Raw genomic sequence first — 14,138 nt, forward strand, 5'->3', positions numbered from 1 at the left:
GTTGTGTTTATTTGTGCTTAGAACATAATCACTGTTAAATAATCAGAAAAAAAGTGTTTTTGTCTGCCATTCAGTGGCTTCCTCTCTAACACCACACCTCCCCCATTTAATGTTTACATTGCTTCCCCACTAAAGCGCACAAAGGACAACAGTATGGGAACAGTAGTCCTGCATTACATTACAAACAACACCATGGGGGGTGGAGGTGCAGGATGCAGGAGGAGAAGAAGGACTCGTCCATAATAATGACTGTTAACACGGTTATATCAGTACAAACCAAGTCTCAAAATTAACAGTGACGATGATGATGATGATTGAATACATGCATTTAAAGAAAAAACATTTTTGGTACTATGTGTAGCTGTTGCCGAGAATCACTGTTGGACTATGGTGATATTTTGTGCATGCATGCTTCTGCTGTGACTCTTTTTTTTTTTTTTTAACATTTTTAATTGCAGTTTTATTGTGTTTTTTGTTCTGGTTTCCACTTTTATGTAAGTTCCTCTTTGGCTTTCTGTGCCTAAGTGCTTTTATTTTTATTGTTTTACTCGGCTACATTGTAAATGAAGTCTCTACCTCAATGTATTTCCGAGTTTGTAACCTCTGTTTCCTGCTTACAGGCAGCTGCATCACTACAAACTGCTTCAACAAGGGATGTCGGTTGCCAGACTGACCCACCAAAGAAGCACAGTGTCGCCACACAGCTGTCTATGACCACTCTTAAGCCTCACTTCAGGAGTAAAGGTTTGTAGCCTATTGTAATACATTTGCTTTTGATAAAGTTTAACAATTAGCTGTTGCTGGTTTTTGTAGTTGTTCTTATAATGAGATATCACAATTGTTATTGTATTACAGGTGTCCAGGCAACTGTGTCATGCCAGGACTTTGGTGTTGGCACCTCCACCGTGCCCTTTGCAGCTCCCCTACCCTTCCTGACATCTACATCAATAAAAAGGCCGTCAAAGAGACCTCGTCTGGACCTGGACGAGGAGGGTGAGGAGGAGGATCCATTAGAGGGCAGCTCTCCAGTGGTGGCGTCACAAGGGCTGGATGACACGTACGACCCTGCAGACTCAGTCACAGCTTTGACAGAATCACCAGACATGTCGTGAGTTATTCTAATGTGCCTCTAGATGTGGATGTGTAGTTGACAATATATTTGCTCAGATTAATGTAGTATTCAACAGTCCTGCAAAAAAAGTCTGTTCACTGAGTTTATTATACTCAGTTATTGTTGAGACTGTTCAGACAGGCGGTGATTCGACTGTGACATTTTTGGAGGAGTTTATGCTCCATAGTTTGTGCTCTAGCTGCACTGTTGAATTGAAATGCATTATATTGTCAGGTTTTATGTTAGTTTGTCCATTCGATTTATATTAGGGAGTGCTGACTAAATAAAATGAATCGCTTTGTAAAAGTTCAACTGCATCACAAATGATAAAAGAGCTCAAACCATATAATTATTGACTTATAACATGTTGCTCTATGTTTTTTTAATAGATTTGAATCATCCAGATCCACACATAAAATCAAAACATACATAGTTTATGAGACCTGCATTATGGAGCTCTTTGAGGTGTGTCCAGTGTGTCAGCGGGTGTGTGATGTGCGGACCAGAAGGATTGGGACATTCCTATCGGTTGAACAGCGATGCCCCCATTGTCAGTTCTTCCGACACTGGAATAGCCAGCCTGTTCTGGGAAGCACTCCCGCCGGGAACATCCAGCTTTCTGCGGCAGTGTACATAAGTGGAGCATCATTCTTCAAACTTGAAAGGGTAAGTGAAGAACAAGTATATGCGCTCAGAGTCTTTGAATATAGAATGTAATCTTGTTGGATCTATAGCAGCTGGTTCATAAGAAATTACAGAAGACGGTACTACATTTTTTTTCCCTTGTAATCTTTATCAATCATCAGGTCTTCAAGGCGATGCAGCTGCAACTTTTCCAGTATGACACTTTTCGACGGCACACCAGAAGCTTCATTGAGCCAGCAGTCATACACCAGTGGAAAACATCACAGGACGTCATGCTGCAGCGTCTCAGTGAGGAGGACAAAGTCATACTTGGTGGTGACATGAGGGCTGACTCTCCAGGTATTTATATTTTACTGAAATGACAAAGTTTAGACAGGTGTTTGATTTTATGTGAAAATAATAGGAGGGTGCCATGAAATTTGGAACACCACTATCAATAAGTAATACAATATCATATGTGGGCTTTAATCAAATTTTAACACGGTCTTAACAGGGCACTCTGCCAAGTTTGGAAGCTACACCATGATGGACCTCAAGACCAACACTGCTGTTGACATCCAGTTGGTTCAGGTGAGTGGAATGAAATCAAATAGTAATAGGGTTCTGCATTTTATTTACTTTACTTTACTTAACATTTTCTAATAATCTTTATCTCAATTTTTGGTGGGAACAGAGCAATGAGGTTGGTGGTAGCTACCACATGGAGAAAGAGGGTCTCAGGAGGAGCCTGGCATTGTTGGATGCACATGGTGTGATGCTGGATTGCATTATCATCGACCATCATCCACAAATCCAGAAATTCCTGCGAGAGGCCAACATCACCCATTACTATGATGTCTGGCACATGGAGAAAGGTATATTTCTTTATTTTCATGTACCAACACAAAACACATGATCAAAACTATTTGCCTGCATGGGTGATCAGTTTTTACTTAGAAAAAGCACATTGTAGCAGTGGCCAAGCCACACACATAGTAGCTTTTACTACAAATGTATTAGGCACACAACAGTGTATGATTGTATATAGTGTCTAAGTAGCATATGAAAGATGCTTAGTGTTGTTATAGTATAATCTTCCATTTGGACTTTTTTACTGAAAAGAAATGTGTTTCATATGAATTGTAGGAATTTCTAAAAAACTGGAGAAGATCAGTAAGATGAAGGACTGTGAGAAGTTACAGAAGTGGATGCGGAGCATCAAAAACCACATCTACTGGACTGCAGTGTCATCAACCTCTGGGCCAGAGAGAGTGGCGAAATGGACGTCCATCCTGAACCATGTACAGGACATCCATACGCATGAAGACCCTCTTTTCCCCAAGTGCACACACAGACTACGCCAGACAAGGGACAAAAATAAATGGCTGACAGCAGGTGTGTTGCTCATATACAGTCCAAAACCTTATAACAATTCCTCTTTTTATAAGTAGTGATCAGAATTATTCTATAAAGATAATCACACAAATCACTCCATTAATTAGGTTTATAAATTCATCACACATACTGTCATCAGTAATTAATACTGTATTGTATTGTAAAGTAATCATTTTTATCCTTTTTAGCAACCCCTGCGTTCTACAAGCTGGAGAAGGTGCTGACCAACAAGAGGACTCTGAAGGACGTTGCAAAACTGAGCCCCCACCATCAGACTTCATCTGTGGAGGCTTTCCACAGTGTCATCCTCCGTTTTGCCCCAAAGAATGTCGTGTTTCCATTTCTTGGAATGCTATGCAGGTAAATGAAACTGTGGTTACTAAAACATTTTTTGTCATTATTTACATGTTTGATTTTCTGTGTACTGTACTTCCAGACTCTACCTGGCTGCAATGTATTACAATGAAAACGCTAACCGACCACAAGCCAAAACATCTGGCGGAGACCCACTCTTCAAAGTGGACTTCCCTAAGGCTATGAAGGGTACATGCACAGCAAAACCAGTGAAGACAGAGCCGACGTTCGGTAAGTCTTACATTCTTTTCATTTTTACCACAAAAATGGTATGTACATGTTATATGTACTATTGCACTATAACAATTGTTGGAACTGTTTCAACACAAAAAAATGAGGGAAAAAAAATCTTAGAAAAATAGAATAGAAAAATACTAAATTGTATAAATAGGCAAACATAAACAAAATTCACACATATTAAAAAAAAGTCTCAACACACCTGAATGTATGACAGTTACAGGAAGATTCAACTTTAAGAAAATCAGAAAAGACTCCTGCACGCTGTCTCACTTTCTGCTAATTTATTACATATCCGACGTTTCGGTCTGGACAACCTTCATCGGCTATTTAATAATTAAATTAATTAATTGATTAAAATTAATTGTATTGTCTGCAGCAATGTTTCCTGAAACCCACGTAAGCTGGATGCTGATTTCCAGATACGGGCAAAAAAAGGACTAAGAGTTTCTAATGACTTTTAAGGAAATATCATTAATCCACAACATACCTAAGAACCACTTTTTTAAATATCTGCAACTGAGGAGTTTCATATGCTTTATATTGATTTGTGCTCTGAACACAATGGAGACATGAAGAAAGAGAACAAATGGGTGTGAGTGGGATGGGTGGGGGGGGGGGGGGTTTCACTACTTGTTAAAGCAAAAACGTACAGTGTATTGAAGAATCAACCCCTGTAGTGTTTTTTTATGTTTTCTGTGGCTGAAATCCAATCATCAAATCTCAAATATTCAAACAATGATGACACATGAGGTTCAAACTACAGCTTTTTGTCTCCAGGTCCTGGAACAGGAGTCTCCTCCCACTGGCACGGCCCTGGTTACTCTGAGGTCATTTACAGAAGACAGGTGAACAGACAGCTCGCTTTTCTTTCTGTTCTTCATGTCATGTTGAGATATTTCATTCTGAAACATTTGATTGGTCATGTGACACATGAAACAGTCAGCTGTCATTGTTGACTGACTGTTGGATGATTTGGTTATGATCACACAGCGGTGGTTCCTCTACCCAATCAGGAGCCTCATTTCCACCAGAACCGCACCACCCTGTCCTGGGTGACAGAAACCTACCCCCACTCCCACCTGTCTGAAGACGAGGCTCTGCTGGAGTGAACCATCAGACCTGGAGAGGTACAGACATCTTTAGACCTGAATCTTTAATCTTCTTCTCATCTGAAACATTTCATTTTCATTTCTTTCATTTCATTCTATAATAAATAAATTGTCATATCATTATGTGAATGAATTTTGGATTTTAATTTGAAGGAGCTGCCAAATGATGATGTTACAGAAAAAGGCAAGAACATAAACACATATTTGATGAATATTTGTGTCATGTAGTAGTTTTTATTAGTGCTGTCAGGCGATTAAAAAAATTAATCTAATTAATTACAGGATTTGTAATTAATTAATCTAATTAATCGCATTTTAATCTCATATCTGCTAAAGGTCCCCAAATAAAGAATTTGAATTCTAGGACATTACAAAATTGTAGTGCATGACTAATCAATTGAATACACCAAGAAGAGAAAATTTGAAATCTTTTGCTCACAGTTAATGCAAAAGACTTGAGTTTCCACCCTCTATCGATGAGGTGTGCAGTGACTCCCAGGTAGTTATGATTGCTTACCGATGTCCAGTGATGGCCCGTGAGGGCGACGTGGCAGGCCCCTGCCAACAACTCTTCTTTTGCGGTCCTCTCATCACTGTACAGCTGGTGAATTCTTTTCATCACCGTAGTTCTCGACAGTAACTGGAAATTAGAGTCAGATGACGCTATCTGAAACGCCTCCTTTAGGCCCTCGTCTTCCACAATTGAAATTGGCCTGCAATCAGCAGCAACCCACTTTGCGATTGAATTTGTCAGTTTTTCTGTCGTGGCTTTGCTCATTCGTTTTCCTACCTCAGCAAGCGTGGGTTGGCAGAGTGAGCTCACGGTAGCACTAGCAGCACTAGCAGCACTAGCAGCACTGGCAGCAACTTTAACAGTGGAACTTGTCCGGACATGTTTAGCGTTTAAATGATAATTCAGGCTGGAGCTGCTTCGGTGATAGGAAAATTCTTTTTTACACAAGGTACAAATCACTGCGTTCTTGTTAATAGTCCAGTCTTTGTTCTTTTTATAAATAAACTTGCCGTTCAAAGGTCCAAGTAAGCTTGCCTCGCTCTCCTGTGTCGCGTCCATGTCTGTTGTCACCCTGCTTTTGACTAGTGGCACAGGTAGGAAGTGACGTGCCACTGCAGCCTACAGGTCACTCAATGGGCCAAATTTAAAATGCTTGCACATTGACTTATCACTCATGATTAATTGCGTTAATTTGCAGCGTAATTAATTAATCTAATTAACGCGTTAAACTGACAGCCCTAATGTAAACACAGATTGAAATGATTAGGATTTTAAAAGAGCACCCACTGTAATATTCCTCTGAGTTGTAGAAGACCATAGTCAGCTCGGTAAATGCTGAAAGCGTTCTGCAGGGAGAACACACTGAGGAAGACAGGGTCCAATCCAGGATGGTCAACCATACATGATAAATCTTCCTCAACCTCCTGCATCCGTCTTGTAAACTAATGTAAGATAGAAAATTAGGGATCATGGTATCTGACAAATGTAATGGGTAAACATAAGAAATAGCCTATAGTCAGACTAGTATGGAATAATATATAGTGAGCATGTCAGTCTTGTGAAATAAACCCTAACAGGATGATGCAGGACCTCAACACAAAACAGAGAGGTTTTAATTCATCCAGAAGAGAGTTATTTCACAATATTGACCTGCTCACTGTATATTAGTGAGTGACTCTCAGTGCAGTGACTCTCCAAAATAAATAATTTGACACAAAATATTGATTTTAAAATATTTTTACATCACATCAAGACTCTATTCTAAGGTGTCATACAGAAATTAGTAATGAGTATGTAATGAATTAGTTTAGCTAAAAAATATTACCTGTGGTATCTCCTTGCAGCACATATTTTCATTTTCTGTAGCCATTGTTGCACAGTTTCCACATGTGCACCTGTCCAAAAATATAGAAAAATGTAAACATTTCAACAAAATATTAAATGTATGAAATTCAACATCTGACAGACATTAGACAAGCTGTGGTGGATGAGCAGTAAACTTTGCTAAATTTTCAAATACATAATGTTGGACCTTTGTAACAGGTAAGCTGAGACAGCACAGTGTAGTTTACTTAACACTGCACACAGCCTCAACTTCTGAAAACTGATGATAAAATAATAATTAATGATGACACTGACAGACTGACTAATTTTCTGTATACCAAAACAAGTTCAGTATTATGTAAAAAAACAAACAACAACAACAAAAAAATGGTTACATAAAGGATGCTGTTCTGATAGGCATCTCTGCTAAGAATATTGCAAAACAAGAAGATAATTTACTGCCAGCAATCATCAAAATATCTCTTACTAATTGTGACATAAACACCCGTAGTGGTCCTTTGTCCTCAGAGTACTAACGTGTCTCACCAGAGGCATGACGGTTAACTATATTCACAAATTATAATGTCACTTATTCACCAAAAGTTCCCTCAATAATGAACAAGCGGAGTGAGTTACAGTTAGCATTAGCTATCGTAGTATATCTTTCTTTATTTTAAAATTGTAATCCTACTAATAAGCCTCATTTTTACTAAATGTAACTGTAATCTGATTACACCTAATGTCTATCTGTATCTGTTATACAAGTACATTTTCTGTACCCAGAATGCATAATCCCAAAACATGTAATCTGTTACTTCCCAAGCCTGTCTAGAGACAGACATAAAAACAAAGTTAAAAAAAAAAAAAAATTAGAATTAGAATCAGCTTTATTGGCCACGTTTTTGTCATGCCTTCAGTGTACTCACACAGGAACAGACCAGATACCACAGCTGTAGGAACAAGGACAACAAAGCTAAACAAATGAAGGTAGTTGCCAGTTGATGTTTCTCCACAATGTGAAGGATGGTTTCCTGTAGTGTCATTAGCTGAAAACCTGTTTTACAACTGTTCGATGTCGCCCCTCTAAGCTACTGTGATCTCCTTTGTGTGTTCCTGGTCTGGTTGTACAGGATTCTGTCCCCACTACAGTCATACCCCTTTTCCTTGCACATATGGGAGGTGTCTCCAGGACCACATGTTGACATAATGACACTCTCACGGGGTGAAAACCATACCGGCTAATAGCTGAACTTCATTTAGCTGCTTTGGTTTCAGGGTCCTGGCATGTGGCCTGAGTCTGAAATAACTCAGTTTACTATATGGTGCACTATATTTACCCTCCACCATTCTATTTGAGTCTCTGCATATAGTATATACCTTACACTATGCCAGTGGTTCCCAACACTGAGTGCAGCTGGTTTTGACGTTATATCATGTTCTTGAGTCAGCCACACCAACAGCAATACTGTCAACACATCCAGAACTGTACTTCCTTCCTTCAAAATAAAATAGCATGCTTCAACTCCAAATTATGCAGTAAAAGCTGCCCAGTTTCTATTTTGAGTGTACCATCTGTTAGATGTTTTGTTAAACTCTCTTTTCATTTCAGGCATTTGCAAAATATCTGCTGATGCATTAAAGTTGCAACTGTATAAAGATATATGTATATATAACATTACTTATACACACTGTGCAGAGTAAGATTTATAGCATACCAATAACCTCAAGTCTTAATGCATGAAATTGTCATTTTTGCAATCAAAATTCAAATAATCGGGACATGTAATTATAAGGTTTATGAAATGGTTTTTTTTAATCACACATAGAAAAAAAAACAAAAAATTAAAATATACATATGGTGTGGAATTGCTTGTCACAGGTATCAAAATGGACCCGTGACACCTAACCCTTCAAACTCTCTGGAGGGTCAGGTCTCCAGCACCGGCCACACCATCTGCTCTTCTAATTTTTTTAATTTAATGCCTTTAACAGATAGGACAGCTGAAGATATGACAGGAAATGGGGAGAAAGAGTGGGGGAATGACATGCAGCAAAGGGCTGCAGGCGGGATTCAAACCCACGGCTGCTGCAGAGGACTCACAGCCTCCATATGTGGGGCGCGCGCTCTACCGCCTGAGCAACCCAGATGCCCCACCATCTGCTTTTGTCTCCCCAGTGGTGTGAAATACCCACAGAAAATATATGTATGACATTTTTCTGATTATGATGGGTTGGCATGCAACAACTGTAAACATTAATTTGGGATTATGGGATGTCATAGGTCCAATGGACAGGGAGGAGGAGCTTGGTAGTAAAGGATCGCTGGAGGCTGCATACAGATACAAGATACGTTTGTGCAGAAATATGCAAATTTTCACAGTATGAGGAAAGGCAACATCAGGCCTGGCCCAGGAACATGCCAGTGGGGTAGGTGGAAGTAGTGAGGAGGTCTCCCACCATGGCCCAGGCAGCATAAGCAGTCACCAGTCAATGGCTGCTGAGTCCAGAGGATAGAGGCCACACCTCCTGAACACAGCTACAACCACTCTCTGACCCTTCATCCGCTAGTCAGAGTCCCTTAGGACTCTTGAAAACACCTTCTCTGAAACCAAGACAGAGTGGCTTACTGCTAACAGATCTCCTGTAACACGCTCTGGTGTTCTGCCTCCAGGGCTCCAAAGAAACTCACATTTAGAAGTTTACAGATGTGAGTTGTGTGTGTTGACAGGCAGAGGAGAATGACCCACTTCCTCTGCGCCACCCGGACCAGCTCTGGATCCAGGTGGAACTGGTGGCCGTCCATGACAAGCAGTAGCAGGCGCTCCTGCTTGACGTACTTCAGGAAGTGCCCAACAAACCACTTCATAATCAGCTCACTGTCCATATGCCCTGCCTGCAACTTCCTGTAGAGGGTGCTGGGGACCCTTCCTTGTTGTAGGTGGATATCCCCATATATATAATGAAAGACAAACATTTACCTTACCTTACCTTCCTCCCTCTTCACTCCATCTTTTCACTCATCTGTCTCCTTATTCCTGTCTCTTTTCTCACTACTGCTTCCTCTTCTCTGACCTGACTTTCTCTCTGCTCTGTCTTTTCAGCTTAGCAGCACAAACCACACAAGAGCAAAGCTGAAAGTCAAAAACATTGAATTTTAGTTAACCTAGCTTATTATATTGGAGATGAATCTAAATAACCTCTAAGATCCTCTACTGATCTTCAACACACACACACACACACACACACACACACACACACACACACACACACACACACACACACACACACACACACACACACACACACACTCTCTGTCTCTCTCACACACACACCAAAATTATTTTAATTATTTATTAAATCAGGGCACATGAATATACTTGATTTGGCCTAGCTCAACAAAAATATAAGATGCTTGAATAACTAATTTAACAACTGTGTCAAATCTTAAAACTGCTTTGAAACTTTTGCATTGTAATCAGACAAGTAAATGTTTATGTAAAGATGAAATTCGACATGTAGACTTTTTCCACTTACCAAAATTGTTGCAAAAAACCAGAAGGTGTGTCAGGGTGCAAGTTTACGACTATGGATAATAGCAGTGAACAGTGTCACTGTGGAAACAGTTCTGCTAACAAAGTCCATTTTAAATGCACTTGATTACAACTATTTATCTTTTAATTGTCAAGACCTCACCATAAGTTAAGCTCGAAAATATTTTATTTAGGATAGCAGTGGGAATTGAGACGGATGGGATGATAGGGATCGAGTGGAGACGGATGACAGGGGTCGAGGGGGTGAGGGAGGTCTGTTGTTGAGCTGAGCATCTAGGAACCTAGGGGGTTGAGAGTCAGGGTGGGGAAATGTCTCAGCGAGCTTCTGTGCATCGTCCTCCGTGGTTCCTATGGAAGAAAGAGAGAAAGAAAGATGAATTAATGACTAATAATGGAAGTATTAGCTGAACATACCTGTCTTGAGGTGCAACTAGAACATGCGGTGGAGAACCAGGTGGACATAGGCAGGATGAGTCAGCTCCTTGTAGACAGGTCCTGTGCTGGATGCAGTAGAACTTTTGGCTGACTTTTAGATGACCACCATCCTAGTTATCGAGGGGAGGGTTGTGAGAACTAAGACGGACAGGAGAGGGTAGGATGTGCTTATATAGGTATGCATATGTGATTGGAATGAGAAGGTGTGGGTCTGATTGGCAGGACACAGGTGGGAAATACAGGTGATAGGGATCAGCTGAGGGTGGTGTGGTCTAGTTCCTAAACTTCAGTTATAAACTACATAACAACAAGGAAAGAAGTAGCTAACAATCAATAAACCTGAAATGAGCATGAAACATTACTTTAGGCTAAACAGTTTAAGCATATGTGCTATTGAAGTGATTTAAAATGAATGAAAAGTATTCAAGTTACATTACTTTTTTTTTCATTTTTATAGGGGGTGTTTCCTCTGCTTCCAGACTTTATGCTAAGCTAAGCTAACTGTCTCCTGAGTCCAGTTTCATACTTATACAACATGAGACTGGTATCAGTTCAGCTCCTGGCAAGAGGGAAAATTACCATATTTCCCCACATCCTGAACTATTCCTATAAGTGTGGAGACTTGAGACACAAGTCCTTTCTCAATACCAAGTATGCCAAGTTTGGACTTAGCAGGACGGTCATTCTGCAATAAGGACAGTGGCGTACTTGATGATGTCACCATCTCAGTTTGTCCTGGGGTAACATGAATGCAAACCGCCCAGTCATCTTTCTATCTGGTGAGGTATTCTGGCTGTCCTGAGAGCAGGACGACACATCTCTGAAAACTTTGGACCAAATTTCAAACTACGAGCTATCGTGATGAATCGACCACAGGTTTTAAGTTTTAACGTCTACATTCTCACATAAAATAATCTTAAAATTACATTTTGTGATACTAAAACAATAGTATTTCAACACTTGTGGGTCTTCCGAAATGCATTCTGGGATACGTGGCTGCCCCAAGTCCACACAAGTCACCACCCGATGCATCCTCGATAAAACGAGTGGGGCAGGAACACATCCGGGTATTTGACTGTACTTGACAAGATGCAGACTTTTGAATTGGAACAGTACTTGGGAATGGGTACTTGTGGAATTGTCTGCTTAATATGTCAGAAAACAGGATCAATAAGGTTTTTCTCTGGTGTAAATTGCACAGCTCTCCTTAGGTTAAAGAGATTAATGATATTTTTGAGGAAGCTGAGTTACAATATATGAATAGTAATAATTTAACATGTAGCTTAAACATAATTAGAGGAAAGTTACTTGCTAAATTTGAGGCAAAATGGTTAAATGATACTTTGTTAAAACCAAAATTACGACCATATATTCAAATCAAGCACAATTATGGTCCCGAACTTTATGTTACAGCAAATCTTACAAGGAGTCAGAGGTGTTTAGTTGCACAGTTGAGAACAGGAATCTTTCCTCTGAACCTTGAAGTTGGTGGATTTAAAAACATCCAGGAGGATGACAGGTTATGTGAGCTGTGTGATTTAGGAGAAGTTGAGAGCGAATTACATTTTCTTTTGTATTGTCCTTTTTTATGATGAGTTAAGAAAACCTATATTCAATGAAATGTCTGTTCAAAATCCAGAAATGTTCTGGTGCTCTGATGATGACAGAATGGAATGGCTGTTTAATTGTAATGTTTATAAGTTGGCCAATTTTGTTTCTAAAGCTTGGAAAAAGCGTCAGGAAAGGTTATTTAATTAACATTAATTGTGAGCTATGTTGTGTTCTTGTTTTGTTTTTCTGGTTTCTGGTCTGTTTTATCTAAATAATGGTGTCTTGTAAGCCTGTTCGGGCTGGGCACTTGCTGGTGCATGACACAATAATAAAAAATTCATTCATTCATTCATTCACTTGGACTGAAACTGATGATGTTTCTCAAGAACACAAGTACAGAGAAGAACGCATATTGAGAAAGGGCCATACTGCACATAGTGTAGATTTGTCAAAGGTTTTCACTGCTCAAGGGTGGCTGCATATTAACAACAGCCATTCTTACAGACCTTCTGCGTTTTTTTTTTTTTTTTTTGTTTTTTTTTTGCCACGGCTGCTCAACAGGGTCAAATCTCCTGCTCCTAGCTGGAGATGTGTACAGGAGAATAATACTTCACTGAAGAGTTTCAGTTCACGGACAGGATAATTTTCACTTGCGCTGTCCTCAGCACTGTTACTCATCCAGCTGAAATAATCCTGCTTTGTGAGACAGGGCCCAGATGCTATGATGGAGGACATTGCACTTCTGAGGCCTTGCAAACATGCAAGGGACAGAGTGAGGTGCTTTTCTTTACAGTGATATAAGCTTTGAACTGTGAGTTTTGAAGGTGACCTGATATGGCATTGTTCCAGCTGGCAATGAAATATCACGTGAATTGAACAGCCTTGCCTACACGGTCTCCCTGCACAAGCTGTGTTGCTGATTTGGCTAAAAAACAAACTGTAACTAGTATTCACATACCACAAAATGAGACATTTCCCACAGTTTCGGTTTGTACTCATATGTGCATTCCTTTGCAGACCATTGGAACAGTAGCGTGGTTTCAGAGCAGCCACACACTTAAACTGACCTTTGATCTGTGTTTTGTGGGGTCTGATGGTTTTCTAAATCACAAATCAGTTTGACGATGAGTCACACATGAACGAGTTAAGTACTAGGTGCGCTCGCATTCACTTTAAATTAGCAAATGTGGGAAAAAGAAAGGGCATGAAACTAACATGATTTTAAATAGCACAATAATCTTTCTTTAAAGAGACAGTTTACACCAAAATCAAAAATACATATTTTTCTTCTGGCCTGTACTGGTGTTTATCCATCTAGATTTTTCTGGTGTGAGTTGCAGAGTTTTGGACATATAAGCTGTAGAGATGTCTGCCTTCTCTCCAGTATAATGGGACTAAATGTTACTGGGCTTGTTGTGCTCAATGCTCCAAAGAAATACATTTGAAAAATTCAAAACCAGTGTCTCTTTATTATTGTTTTATCTGTGGCTTCATCAGTCATTGCTAATGGTTGATACAAATTGTGGGGTGGGTGTGAACTTGTTTTGGCTTCTGAAGGGGGGCATCCCAAAAAAAGTTTGGCAACAAAAACACAACTTATTTTCAGGAGATTACATACTTACGAATATTAATATATTAATATTAAGTGGGCAAGAGAGGGCTGGAACTAATGATTACTTTCATCACTGATTAATCCGAAAATTGATGTAATTATTTTCACAATTAGTTATTATTTAGTCTATAGAATGACATGAAAAAAAAAAAAAATCCTCATCACAATTTTCCAGAGCCCAAACTGACATCTTTAAATTGCATCTTTTGTCCAACTAACCGTCAAAAACGTCAATGCTCTTCATTTACCATCATATTTCACAAAAAAGTTAAAGAAGCAAAAATAACTGAAATGATTAATCGATTATCAAAATAGTTAA

The 14,138-nt window shown here is 39.5% G+C and overlaps 1 protein-coding gene across 2 annotated transcripts; it reads left to right on the forward strand.

Annotated features, from left to right (window-relative positions):
* Nucleotides 1-200: 200 nt before the first annotated feature.
* Nucleotides 201-4,795, forward strand: LOC146318587 (uncharacterized). 2 transcript variants are annotated; one of them, XM_084730345.1, is made up of 10 exons: nt 201-744; nt 856-1,108; nt 1,501-1,777; nt 1,918-2,095; nt 2,250-2,326; nt 2,430-2,610; nt 2,882-3,130; nt 3,319-3,490; nt 3,567-3,715; nt 4,502-4,695. In XM_084730345.1, exons 1-10 carry the CDS (start codon nt 564-566, stop codon nt 4,678-4,680), a joined length of 1,896 nt encoding a protein of 631 aa, XP_084586471.1. In that variant the 5' UTR covers nt 201-563; the 3' UTR covers nt 4,681-4,695. The 2 variants fall into 2 exon arrangements, with proteins under 2 accessions (XP_084586471.1, XP_084586470.1); XM_084730344.1 differs by lacking the exons at nt 201-744; nt 856-1,108 and adding an exon at nt 4,715-4,795 and having other exon boundaries at nt 1,494-1,777; nt 4,502-4,569.
* The last annotated feature ends 9,343 nt before the right edge of the window (nt 4,796-14,138 follow it).

This window comes from Lutjanus erythropterus, chromosome 11, assembly GCF_056507025.1.
Source record: "Lutjanus erythropterus isolate fLutEry1 chromosome 11, fLutEry1.hap2, whole genome shotgun sequence".
In the NCBI taxonomy this organism is placed as follows: domain Eukaryota; kingdom Metazoa; phylum Chordata; class Actinopteri; order Lutjaniformes; family Lutjanidae; genus Lutjanus; species Lutjanus erythropterus.